The sequence below is a fragment of the Aphis gossypii genome, chromosome X, assembly GCF_020184175.1.
Source record: "Aphis gossypii isolate Hap1 chromosome X, ASM2018417v2, whole genome shotgun sequence".
Taxonomy (NCBI): domain Eukaryota; kingdom Metazoa; phylum Arthropoda; class Insecta; order Hemiptera; family Aphididae; genus Aphis; species Aphis gossypii.
The window spans coordinates 57,517,087-57,532,035 of record NC_065533.1 but is presented as its reverse complement, the minus strand read 5'-3'; the positions used below and the strand labels follow the sequence as shown (position 1 = coordinate 57,532,035).

The 14,949-nt window shown below is 26.0% G+C and overlaps 1 protein-coding gene and 1 long non-coding RNA gene across 4 annotated transcripts; one reads left to right on the top strand and one right to left on the bottom strand.

Moving 5' to 3' along the window:
* Nucleotides 1-2,350: 2,350 nt before the first annotated feature.
* Nucleotides 2,351-7,593, top strand: LOC126552174 (uncharacterized). 3 transcript variants are annotated; one of them, XR_007606009.1, is made up of 4 exons: nucleotides 2,351-2,415; nucleotides 5,080-5,303; nucleotides 5,383-5,457; nucleotides 5,541-7,583. It is a non-coding gene; the product is annotated as an uncharacterized LOC126552174 (long non-coding RNA). The 3 variants fall into 3 exon arrangements; XR_007606010.1 differs by lacking the exon at nucleotides 2,351-2,415 and having other exon boundaries at nucleotides 4,730-5,303; nucleotides 5,541-5,658; nucleotides 6,100-7,593; XR_007606008.1 differs by lacking the exon at nucleotides 2,351-2,415 and having other exon boundaries at nucleotides 4,734-5,303; nucleotides 5,541-7,590.
* Nucleotides 7,594-8,382: 789 nt separating this feature from the next.
* Nucleotides 8,383-13,121, bottom strand: LOC114131406 (COP9 signalosome complex subunit 7b-like). The gene has a single exon (XM_050206836.1). The coding sequence runs from the start codon at nucleotides 11,942-11,944 to the stop codon at nucleotides 11,183-11,185; it is 762 nt and encodes a 253-aa protein (XP_050062793.1). The 5' UTR covers nucleotides 11,945-13,121; the 3' UTR covers nucleotides 8,383-11,182.
* Between the last annotated feature and the right edge of the window lie 1,828 nt (nucleotides 13,122-14,949).

Below are 14,949 nucleotides of genomic sequence, written 5' to 3'. Positions count from 1 at the left end.
CAATAATCGACTATTGAGTAAGTATAAACATGATATTATTGATTATAATATATAATAAATCTATTTGTAACATTTTTCGTTTGAAACTCTAAAAATTTCAACACAACTTTATTACTTTACTAATTTAGTATTATATATTTATTTGTAGGTATATACACATAGACAATATTATGTTAACGTATTGTCATATACTTATGTCTCAACACTTAAGTTTCAACAAATCAATATTAACTAGGTTAAATCAATAATCAATAATTCATAATAATAATCATAAGTGTTTGCATAGTATTAATAAAAGTCAGTGGCAGTGGTCATGTTTTTACATTTTACCTGTAATCCCCTACCCCCAAAAAATTGTATTTATCATAAGCATTTCTTTTCGGTGCGATAAATGTATTTACGTATATGACGCGGAAACAAATAACTGCAAAATATTCAATAATATATAATCATATCAATAAGATAGTAAATAAATGCAAGTTAAGCAGTCTTTAAAAAAAAAATGGTCAAGAAGAGCGATACGACATCCAAACCCCCCCCCCCCCATAATTACGCCACTGGTCACTGGTTGTCGTTGTCCGTAGAGGTATTGACGTATTGTACAAACTGGACAAACTGGACTACGTAGATTGTGACCACTGTGACCATTTGTCCGCCAAAAGTACTAGGGTCCCATGGACTAGGACGTATATTTCGTCAGTATAAACGTAGATCGACTATGATCAAAGACTACGATAAATTAATATTATGAAAACCATTCGACAAAACGCTGTCGTTTATTATACGCATTACACAGTCACATAGATAATAATTAAATTACAAATATTATTATTAAGACTAATTATGTGCTGGATTTTTAAAGTTGTAATTAAAATGTATCTCCTAATCAATGTAATCAAAATGATTAATATAAATAAAGGTAGGCACCTATGTAAAAATAATGTTAGACGTATTTTATGTGATATTTATTGTAATGTATTTCATAAACCAAATTTAAAAATTGAATTCATTGTTTATAATTTAATACAAAAGTAAAAACATTAGTCACGTATATTAAGTACACACTATACAGGTACACTTGTTAATACATCGTACTATTAATAATAGTAATAGTACGGATAAATAACAAAAGATTTATTCAATAGATACGTATACATACATCATATACAGTTTATATAATATAATATATGACTTGGTTGAAAAATATTTAATTTAAGAAATACTTGAAACTCGGAAGTAAATATGACTTTTAAATAACGAAAATTACTTTAACACCTAAAGGCTAAAACGCTTAAGAAAAAAAACTAGAATTTAGAATAAACTTATGCGTTGGAAAATTATGCTAAGACCTGCTACATACACAAATACAAATACAAGTAGGTATTCTAATGACGATATCTAATGCTCCGTGGTCTGTTCGCAACGTTGCACTCTACAAAGACTTTTTTTTTACCCACAATAACAAAATACATAAAGCTAATAAAAAAAAAAAAATTAATAATCAGCTTCTTTAACCTCATTAATTCTGATAGTAGTGCGAAATACTTTAGACTAAGCGACCAGCCTTCTGCCGACTGCAGTATGTCGGGCACTGGTTCAAGCGTGAACGGTCACCCGACCTACTATAATACAATTGTACTACTTTCTGAATTGTAAATATTAAAATTTTTATGCGTAATATAATACTAATATTATAGTTAGAACATAGAACATTGTTCGCTCGGAATTGTTTTTTGTCGTATGCAATGGTTTATCATAGAATTTAAATTTAACAAAATCCATTATATCTAGTGATTTACCTAAAACGAATTCCACTCGTCACTTAATGATCCTATAATTTACATCAATGCACTTGCAGCTTACCTTTTTAATCAATTTTTATTAAAATAAAATACACGTGACACATCTGGGTACATCGCTAAAATCGTTCTCACCATTAACTTTGATAATAGATAATTGATAGATTCACCCTAATTTGGGCATTTAATCATTAATTAATTAACGATTTAAAATTTAAATGGTTGTCAATTTAAATTAATAGCTCCCTATGAATTAGTTTTGATGGCTCATCATCATAGTGATCGTCTTTTGTTTTAAATTATTGCTTAATTTTTGTCTATTTATATAATATTTTAGAAATATATATATTCAGAATAATTTGCATGGTTATGGTCGATATTATGTCATTTTTAATATTTAATTTTCATAATTTAACTTAATGTATATAACTGAGGTAGTTACATGTTTTTTTTAAACACATCCAACACTGTAAATCATTTTTTGATAAATTTTGAAACAGAACAGCGGATGATGGTTATAAGTTATAACGATATTACTGTAACAAATCCTAATAATTAGGTCTGATAGATGAGCTACTGAGATTGAACAATTTATACACACAATTTGGTAATATTTGTAAGTATGATTTATTTATTAACAAAACTCTTTTAATGCTCTGCCAGAGTGTGTTATCCCTTCTTATAGTTATCTAGGATAACCCTGCAGTTATAGAGGATGGTGCCCATGCTATCCTGTGCCATAACGGATGCGCGCATGCCCTTTCATGGACATCTCATAGATAACTCGCATTTCGTATTTATAAATAATATAATAAAACTTGGCTCTTTGTGTTTTGAATATCTAAATATATTCCTAGGCTTATCCGGGTTAATATATTTATCCTTTAAGCAGACGTTGCACATGTATACCTATTATATACTTTTACAATATGTATAATATAATATAATATATATATATATATATAAGTAAATACAGCTCGCTATAATACACAATAATATACTAACAGTCGTATATATTTATTTTATAAGTTTCAAAGTAAGTATTATTCAATAGACAACAGTCATATATATCTATAAATATATATATAATATTTATTGGATAATAATAAATACTGATATCAGATATCGGGACGCAATTAGTATAGTCGTATAGAAAACCCAAGACACAATTCGTAAGCAGTCTACTATTTAGAAGGGATAAATGTTTAAAATTAATAAAGCGTACATTTTGTTAGATGAGAACATAATATATTAATATGCAACAGATTAAATTATGAATCAAACATAATTTTATTTTTAAGTGTAATAACAAATTATTTAGATTTAAAAATATTGATGATCATTAATGATAAATTTAACTCATACCTGGGTACATAATAATATATATATATATATAATATATGACTTATTATTGTCAGATATTATATTTTATAATTTTTTTTTTTTGTTCAAATATCTATCAAAATTTAAACTTAAAATATATACGAAAAGAAATCAATATAAATATCGATAAATTTATGATAGGTGCCTACTAATACCTATGGTATAATAAATAAGTTAATAGGTACTTATTAGTTTAAGAAATGTTCAGATTTGTAAGTTTTTCTGTTTTGATATACTAATTTAGAATTTGAAAGTAACATGATTTCACAACAATTTTCTACACATCGTTTTTGATAATTTGATATTCTATTTAAACATGAATAAAAAAACTAGAATAAGACGATTTCAAAAAAAAAAAAAAAATTGAACAAGTAGAGAACCAGTAAACAGATGTACAACAGTAGGTACAGTTGAGTACTTAAGGGTACTTATCGTTATAAAGTGTCATTGTAATGAAGGTACCTATGTGTTGAATTTAAATTCTAAGATAAATCATTGCAAACAACAAAAATTCTTAGCCGAGACAAGAGACCTATAATAGTTAGCATTGATATTCTTATCTATCTCAGTGCTTGATTATAAATATTATCTTCTAAAATAATAATATATACTTTATCAATTTATCAATGTGTCCATAAGCATAAGTGAAACTAGACGATTTTATTAGAACAGGCCTGGCCCGTAGTTTCGCTCATGTCCATAAGGAAAATACACAATTTTTAGTCATTTATTTACGTATATATTATTATGAATATAGATATATCGTAAGTACTCAATTGACGATCTCCTATAGTCCTATCCCGCCATGTGTAGGCATATAGTCTATCATTACTATATGGTGTAAGGTAGACGTAGTATTTTTAGTAGATTTTTCTTACAAATAAATATTGCCACATTAGTGGTCGTAAGTAGATCGAATGAAATACGTAGGTACCTAATATAAGTGGCCAGGTGTGTTAAAATATCTCACACTGACAAAATACGTCGAAATCGGATAGGGCCCTGGTACTTTTGGCGGAGAAATGGTCTCAGTGGTTATTATATTATAATGTCCGCGTAGTCGGCGAGCCTACTACAAATATTATAATAATCATTTCTATTATAGTTCTTATTAATATTATAGGTAGTATTATAAGGAACGAATAAACGAGAAAATTTGAAATAATACTATCTAAGGTTTATAGATAATTATTAACTATTTATGTATATTATTATTTATTATCTATAAACTTTGGACAGCTATTACGTAGTACGAATACAATTTTTTGAACAGAAAAATATTAAAAGTATACTTTATATGTTATATCACTTGCGGTCAAACGGACAAATTTTCATATAGTGTATTAGTGTGTATCTACTATGTGTACCCAAAGATTTCAGAATTTTACTTAACATATTATTTACAATAATTATAATATCACTTTTTACCCGTAGTTTGACGAAGTGTTTATTCTCGAGATACCTATCCACGATTTAAAACATCTGTTTGAACTACAATATAATATAGTGAATAATGATAAACCGATAATTATTGTAAATGATAATAACGAATGAATATAATATTAATTTTAATAAAAAACCTGTATTGAAAATAAGCAAAATAAAAAAACAATACGGACGATTAGTGTTACGTCACAAATGTTATAAATCCTTATCAAATGTCCCAATTGGATCAAAACAAATATTTCGTATTATGTGAAAAGCATATACTTTTAGAAAATTTGAACAAAATTGTAGTTTAAACTTTCAATTTACGCGATTTTTCATTAAACTAACTATGCACAGTGCATTAGTGCACACAAACTTTAAGCATTTATAAAACTAAACAATTCTGCTTAAACAACATGTAAATATAATTAAAATATTAATTTTAAGCGATATTATTACACTGTAATAGTTTTTGTTTGGATCCAACGGATCATTGATATGATTTGAGAACGTCAAGAACGTGTATGACTCAAGCACTAATCGTCCTAAAATTTTTGAAACGGTACCTGATCGCCTACAATATATTTCAAAACGTTATTTCATCGCCACTGACCACTTTGTCAATCAAAATTATGAACAACGTATGACCAAACGTGAATGGTTGTTGTAAAGTAGAGGTGAAATAATAAAATGGTAAGAATATTTAAAAGTGTAATTTTATTGTTCTGTTAGTTTTTTGTGAATGATATTCCATCGTCGTCGTTGATTATAGGCCTACAGCACATTGCTCTTATGATACTGACATACGCGGATGCAGATGGCACCTGGTCTCATCCCAACTCACTACGTATGTTTAATTTCTTCCTTATTTTTATTCTGTATTTTTAGGCCTAACATTTTTAATACTGATACCTATTGTATTTGTTATAGAATATCAGAGCACGAAGAGATATTGTGGTATATTCAAAGCGTCGAGACAAATACCAACACCACTTACATTTTACAGAGACACCCAGCAACTAGGTATCACAGTAACAACTATGAACAGGTTACTACAACTATGAACTATATATTTTTTGAAATAATTCAAACTAATTACTCATACAAATAGGTCACATTTTAGTTTATGGTTATATATATATTATTACTTACCTATTATGAGATATCAAATTTCTACAAACTAAAATAGCCGATTAAGTAGAATATTAATTTGTACCCAATAAACTTATAACTTATTAATAAGTTCAATTTAATTTGTCAGAAACTCAGTGAATATATATTCAGTTTTAAAATGTAGACTAAATCTATATTTCTTTTAACAAGGTTTAACTGATATGTATATTTACTTGTTTATAAATATTTTAACCAATAAGCAATAAATATTGTAATCCTACAAATAAGAAAACAACGATTGAAAGTTTTTGAACTGTGTGTAACGCACCATTGTAACATAGTTAACAATATCATATTGGTACATTGTTTATAATAGGTATCTATCATCAAGCACATCATTTTGAATCAATGGAAAATATCGAAATTTCAATATTTGATACTACTGAGAATTTTCATTTGAAATAAATACGAATACTTTGAAACTAGTAATAGCAAGTACTTAATTAATTTGTTTTTTTTTTTAAATAAGTAAGTATATTCTAATGTTTATTTGTACAATTCTACAAAATTATAATAATTATTCATTTTTATTGCAACATGAACACAATTAAATGAGTTTGATATTTAAGAATCCAACATAGCATAGAATCCATAAAATTAAAAATAAATTTTCAATTTTATTTATTAACACACCAGGACTAATAATGACCAAAGTTGTAATTAGTTTAAAAAATGCAATAGGAAACACCCTTTAAATTATATTATTAAAATATAATAGGTAGTTAGGGCTGTGAATTTGTAGAAATGTTTATCTATCCCTATAAGTATATAGCTTATTGTAAAACATTATGTTCTGAACTCAAAGTTTGAATTAGTATATTATACTAACAGTTTATTTTTTAAAACTTTTATCTAGCATAACATTTTCCTTTATATTTTTAATTTTTAAATATAGGTATTTTTTGACCTAATTATAACTTTTTCCTTGTAATTAAGTTTTATCAAAAATGTTCATCAGCTACAGTTTTTACACACAGATTTTTGTTAACTAATTAAAAATAAAATTTTTATTTTTATAATTTTTACATTTTTAAATTGCTAAATATTTTTAATTTTCTTAGTGTATTTTTGAGATTGGATATGTGTTTTTAAGATTTTTTAGTACATTAAATTCACAACCCCATTCATAATCACATTTTTCTTTTAATGTACTTATGATGTACCTTCCTAATTCCTAATATATGACATGTTACAACCCATTATGGCTTATAACAAAGTATATACTATTATATTATATTTATAAATAGTTATAACACACTGTAAGTACTGCAGCAGCTGAGCATGTGCAATAGTTTTGTGAACATTCATCTTCTCTTGTTCGCCAGTACCGTGTTTGGAGTCAAAGTATTTATAATAGTAAGTTATAGAATGCACGTCACTTTACAGTATTATACACATCGTTTTACTTATATGTCTTACATGTTTCCATTCAGTTTGAAAATCAAGAAAAGAATTAGTCTGGATTTTATATTATAATAATTATCATGTCGTTTACTGTCATTATAAGAGCCTATATACAAACTGTTCATTTTTTTTATTCACTACTCACAATTAGAATATTTATGTAATATAACATAATCTTAAACGTTTCACAAACACTAAAATAGGTACCTACAATAAAACATAGACTGCAATGTACACTGCAAAAAACGAGTGAGTTTTTAACATCTACAGCTATATTATTACTTATTATTTATGTATAATATATATTAGAACATTACTTAATTATAGGTATGTATATAATTTGTAACAGTGTTTTTATAACATAAAAAATTTAATTAAAAATAGATATACAAATGGTATTTTATTAAATAGGTATAGGTATAGTAAAAGGTTTTTCATTTATTTAATGTAGTATTGTTCTATCTACGTTCTACAGTAAAGTAGAATACTATGTATATATATATAACAATATAGGTATATACATGTTTTTTTATTGATAGCGGATTAAAAAAATGAAAATTTGCTTTTAAGTTATGAGCTTTTTTAAATTATAAATTAAACGAAAACAACACATGTAAGTATAATAACGTTTTAAAAACCATTGAAATTTTTTCACTTATTAGTTGTATTAATCTTTAGATGTAACATGCATGACTGTAAAATGCCTATACAGAACGCCGTTTATTACTAATTTTATAATAATTTATTAAGTATCTATACCTACTACACCTTAAGGTAACAGACAACAGTGTTAAATTTATGTTGTTACTGTACAAATTATTGTTTGGATTAAATTATAGATTTTTCTTTTATCGTGCGAGTGTAGAAAATAAAAGTTTTCTAATATATTATTTGTGAGTGAATTGTAGTGGGAGAAGGAAATTAAGGACCAAATCTTAGTTTAATAACTATACAATAATATAAAAACTACACATATACAATTAATTTACAGGTATTCTAAATTGTTTTTATTAATGTTTTAGTTTAATTAATATTTTTTTAGAGAATTTACAGTATTTCATCTAGATTATAACTTATCTACATTATTTGAACAAATGAAATATTTTAATCATTAGAATGAATCAATGAGCGGTAAATTTGATTTTATATATTAAAATCTAAAGAAATATAAAATTTAATATGATGTTTTTTGTGATATTATTATTTTAGATTTGTGATCATATATATTTTATTTTTACTATAGATACTAGAACAATAGGATGGTGGATGGTAAATTTAATTTTTACTACATTTACCATAACCTTTTGTTATCTTTTAATAGTATGGCTAACTCCATGATAAATGAAAAATCACACAGCATACAGTTAAAAAAATTTTCTAATAATTTACAATATTGTGATGATAATACAAAATTTATTTATTATAATAGAAGTAATAAAAATATAACTTTATTTTTATTTAAATTTTTGTAACAAGTATCTAAAATCTTTTACAAATATAATTTCAGTTGATATTGATGACTACTAAATTAAACTATAGTTGGACGAGTCAGTTGATAATATACATCAATGCAGAAGCTGAGCTTAGGGTAAATTTTAATGTTGATAATTTTTAATTTTAAATTTAAATTAGAACAGATAAAAATAATTTTTCTTTTGTAACACTGTATAAAAATGATGAAATGGATATTCAGTTTAATAATAGTAGTATATAATTATTAAATAAAAAGTACATTTATAAATAGGCATGAAAATTATATATTAAACCAGCCTATTATGGTTTTATTGTGCATTAAAAATGTATTTTCTAGTTTATTGGAGAAAATAATTGCAATTGACTTAATGAAAAAATAGAAAATCTAAAATATATTGGTTTAATAAATTTATGTATAAATAATAAAATAGTTAACTTGAAATGTTTTTAAATCAAGTTTATACTAAATTATTTCAATTGATAAGATATTTTAATTTAACATATTAATTCTAGATAGAAACAGCAGTATGTTTGTATTATAAAATTTAATTTTTTGAACTATTGGACATCATATATTTGATGCTTTGGAAAAAAGATAATCAACTGTCATTTATTTACGTTTACCATCATTCAACAATGTTCATATTCTCATGGATGGGTACAAATATGTACCAGGCGGTTCAGCATTTTTATCAATTTTAATTAGTGCTTACATGTCATAATATATTTTTACTATACAATGTTCAAAAATCTTTAAATACAAAAATATGTTACAACTATTCAATTGGTAAAAATAATCATTAATTATAGTTAGATAGTTAGATCAGATATATATTGATTGTTAAATATTATTAATATTAATTAAATACTAAGGTATTATTTAAATTAATTAATTATTCCATAACTTTAATAGAAGTTAATTATATTTATTTTTTTTTATGTACTTAAAGTTTTGAGTATTTTCAATTAATAATTTAGTGATATATAAAATATTTATATAATAAAAAGCTAATATTATAAAAATTCTAATAAAAAACTCACATAAAAACACTACCAAATACCAAAAGACTAAAGATAACTGACTTTGCTTAAGATTCTTGTTGGAAAAAATTTATTTCGTAGTGATTTCTAATGTAAATAATGATAAATGGCTATTTTCATTTCAGTTTTTTAAAATAGGTTTTTAGTAAAAAATAAAGATGGTATTTAAAAAATTAGTTAATTTTGTAGTACTTAAAAATGTTCAAGTTTCATTTATATAAATGATACAATGTTTTTGTTAAATATGTATTATTTTAAAATTAAGTAATAAGTACTTACACACAAATTATTATATTTTTTTTTTGTGTTAGTATTTACTTTTTTATTTTCACCCCCTATTTATTTTTAGTCTTTATAATTTATTCCATTTTGCATATTATATTTAAATCATTTAGTTTTTAGGCTTAGTTTTCATTTGCTTTACCATTAGGCATAAATGCCATTCACAGTGTAATTGGCCATTATGGATGAAATATTTATTTGTCTTTTACATTATTACAATGTTAGTTTTATTTGAAGATTTGTATAAAAAAACTAAGTTAAAAAGTTGTAAAACAATTATATGATTACTTATTTAAATAACTTATATTTGAGTATAGTTAAGCATTGAGAGGATGTTGCCTCTATATGGCTACATAGTATGTTATGTTAGCAACACATTACACATGACACAGGGAATTATGTTTAAAAAAAAAATCTGCAATATTGTTATTTTTAATAATAGAATGAATTAATCTATAATCAAACTAAAAAATCAGATTATTTTAAGCACTTCAATAGATTTTTTTAGTAATATCGTAATGTTGATGCAATTATTTTAAATTTGTAAAATGTTAGTAAATATTACAATTTTTCATAAATTGCCAAAATAAAAATATCTATCAAAAAATGTATCTAGATTCCTTAGATAATATTCTTAGTTTGATAATAGGACAATTCACTTTTTTTTTTTTAAAGTACCAAATTTGAATAGATTCTTCTAAATGTAAAATTTACCATGTTATGTGTTTATGTGAGTAAAAAATCTTCTCAATACAAAATATTTTAACTAAAAACATAATTTTATTACAGGTAAGCAAAAATGAAAATGAAGTTGGACAAAGTTTAAAGAAATAATTATTTTGTAGAAATTATGAAAACAATGAATTAGAAATGACATTACAATAATTTACTACCTAGGTGTAACAACTATTTTCCAATCATATGAGACTTAAATATTTTTGTAGTTGAAAAGTAAATGTAAAAATATTATAATGAAAAGTAATTAGGTATAATAAATCATACATCAAAAATGTAATTTTTATATCCAGTACCTATGTGTACCATAAAACTAAATTAAAAGGATTATTAGGAAAAACATTATATACTTAAGGGCTAAGGCTTATAGTTTGCTAGTTTATACATATTATAATTATTATATAAATAAAATAATAATAACACCAATTATAAATTTATGTGAAATATTATTATTGTGCAGTTATTTACTTGTTCCAAAATTTAGTTCCGTTAAGTTTTGATCCTTTTACAATTTTTTTTGTGGGACAACTAGTATCCACTAACATTTCTTCATCTTCTGTTTGAGATCTAATTGCTTTTTTCACGTTAGCAACATTATTTTCAAGATCAGCCCGGTGTTTAAGAAAATCTTGTTTAGTTTTATTAGCATCAAAAATACGAGCTTGTACTGTGGAAAGAACATTTTCACAGGAATCACACCATTGCTGTAATGTGTCTATCATGTTGTCAACATCATAAGTTCCAACATCCCTACCAACTGTCCAATTTACTTCCAGATAATTACTTTGTTGATCAAGTTCACCAGAAATTACATTTGAATAGATTGCTTCAATGATCAAGTCTTCTAGGTCTCTGACATTATCAACGTTCAACTCCTTCAAAAGAACATCATAAGGTATTCTTTTCATTGTATTGGCTAATGTAACAATTGTTAAGTATCGCAGTTTTTTTATCTGGGGCTCACTAAGTTCTGGCAAATATTCTTTTTTGTACAGATAATCCAAATATGTACCTTGTGAAAACATGCGTAAAGCATGAAGGTGTGGTGCGTGACGTGTAGTCTCCAGTGCAATAACGTTGGGGCATTTTAAGAGTTCTGCGAACACAAATGTGTCAACACAATCCAAAGCTTGTTTAATTACTTCCACTAAACTGTCGCCTTCCAAATTTAGAGCTTGAACAACGAACTGTTGCAGAGGTTTTTCAATTACCTTTTCTTCGGACATTGTTGACAAAACTTATAAGCTTAGTACACGTATATAATATTAACAGTAATTAATATAAAATAAACTTAAAAGTTCAAATTTACAAACGCTTATAAAATGACAAAATGTTAATGGCATAATATTCGGCATTCGAATTATTTCAATTATTATTATTATTATTATTATTTGAATTATTTTACAATAATTGACAAAAGTTCTTTATTTACATTCAGTGTTCACACGATAGAACTCATACACAAACACCTCAATGTAGCGGTGCAGCGCCACGGCACAACAACGGACCGCTTCACGGTGTTAAAATATATTTTATCATCATTGATAAACATACACGGACATGTGTAAGCAATGAGATTATAAACTATGAAGACGATCGTGGCGATTGTAGTTCAACCGGACAGGCCGCAACCGTGGTACGTGCGCTCAATGATAATATACGACTGATAACAATTTACACTTCCAAGTTCCGAATGTTCCGATTCTGAATCACTGATCCACAATAGAAATAATCGTAATAAAATTATTATTATTTCTTTCATGGTCCTAAACGACCGAAACTAAGATCATGCTGTGCATAGCGCGTACGCCGTACACGGATCGTGTGGTCAACTGTCGACGCGACCGCAACGATCCAAACGACTGATACGGTTTGTGGGCAGCCACAACTTAGTATGAGTACAATTTTTTTGAACAGAAATATTATAAGTATACTTTTAACTCCATCACTTGCGGTCAAACGGACAAATGGCCGTATAGTGTGTATCTACTATGTACCCGAAGATTTCAGAATTTAACTTAACATATTTTTTACAATTATAATATCACTTTTTACCCGTAGTTTGACGAAGTGTTTATTCTCGAGATACCTATCCACGATTTAAAACATCTATGTTTGGACTACAATAGTGAATAGTGATAAACCGATAATTATTGTAAATTATAATAACGGATAAATATAATATTAATTTTAATAAAAAACCTGTAATGAAAATAAGCAAAATAAAGAACAATTAAACCCTAAGATTTTTGAAACGGTACCTGTTCGCCTACAATACATTTTAAAACGTTATCTCATCGCCATAGGCCGCTTCGTCAATCAAAATTATGAACAACGTATGACCAAACGCGAATGGTTGTTGTAAAGTTGAGGTGAAATAATAAAATGGTAAGAATATTTCAAAGTGTAATTTTATTGTTTTGTTAGTTTTTTATGAATGATATTCTATCGTTGTCGTTGATTATAGGCCTACAGTACATTGCTCTTATAATACTGACATACGCCGACGCGGATGGCACCTGGTCTCATCCCAACTCAGTATGTTTAATTTCTTCTTTATTATTATTCTGAATTTTTAAATATGCTTAAAATTTTTAATCCCTACGTGTATTGTATTTATTATAGGATATCAAAGCACGAAGAAATGTTAAGGTGTATTCAAAACGTCGAGATAAATACCAACACCATTTACAGATATCCAGCAATTACTGCAGTAACAATTAAAGCTGTGACTGCTCATATGTTGTCAAATATCATAATTTATTTATGCAGGTTATAATTTCAAATAATAAGGGACGGAGAACTTAAATAAATAATTAAGGACTAAAGTGTCTTTAATATAATAACAATACATTTTATTGCTCATATATATGAGCAATAAAATTAACTGTTGGGACGTGAGTAAACACAAACTAACCATAATATTCTGCTTTAGATATTAAAAAGAAGCAGCTGGATAAGCAGAAATCGAGGTCACAGCCAATCAAGCAGCACACATCTACAAGTATACAAGCCATGAAAAAAGAAAGATTGTCGAAGACAACATCGAGGTGATTTACACATTTGAACAGTAGCGAATACTGATTCTTGAATATAAGCATGCTCATTTATCATAATGTATTATAATTTTTAGTTCTTTTTAATTTATAATTTATAAATAAATACAAATTTTTGTATTGTTTATAAATTAATAAAAATTAATACAATTGCCTCACATTCATACACTTAAATTATATAAATCATTAGGGAAGCGCAACAGATTGAGCATGCTTTGGGTGATTAGTACTACGGCTTATAGTGGAGTGAGTCTCGAAACAAACTATATTTCATAGCAATAACAAGTGTAAGATAACTTGCACTCATAGCTACTGCATGCTCTGTTAATAAATGTTACAATCAAAATAAACACAGACAATTATAACAGATAATAATTTCATCTATTTAGATGAAATTTTTGTCATGCATTATGATGTTTTTAAATACGTAGTATATTATTGATGAAAAAATAATTTTTGTATTTATACTAATTATGTTCATGTGGCGCATGCTGAGCATGCCTGGATAATTTGTCTTTGCATTTGAAACTTTTACCATTAGAATTAAAATTTAATTGTTAGTAAAGATTTTATTATTTAATACATAATAAGTTTATACATAATAAGCCCATTTTTCAACTATTGTTGAACAATCGTTCAACATTTTTTTACCAAATTCAACTGTATCTGAATTATTTAAGAGTTGTAATATTACTTGAGATATTTTAATACCAAATGCTTCTTCATCTGTTTCGTGTAATAATATTTTTATAGTTTTAAAAACAAGATTTTTTTTTCTCTGATATATATTTTACAAAAATTTATTATTATTTTGATACATAACACGTGAGATTAGCCTTAACAATTTTAAAATAGAACTATATACTCTTAATATGTCCCTATTAGATTTTATTATAATTATGATTGAAAATACACAATGACAATTTTTATTTTGCTAATAAAAAACTCAGCTTTCATCCCACACACTTCAAACTATAACTACTTAAATTAGATTTTAATGGTTTGTAAAGTTTTTATTAATATATAATATTTCCAATTAAAATTTATGTAAAACTAAAAAACCTTATTTCATATCGTAATTATGCCCGATGGGCCACCATTTGAGATGTGAATAGAATAGTTTGCCTTTGGACAGCTTCAAGTGAAAATTTGTCACTGAGTTTGAACTATGAATG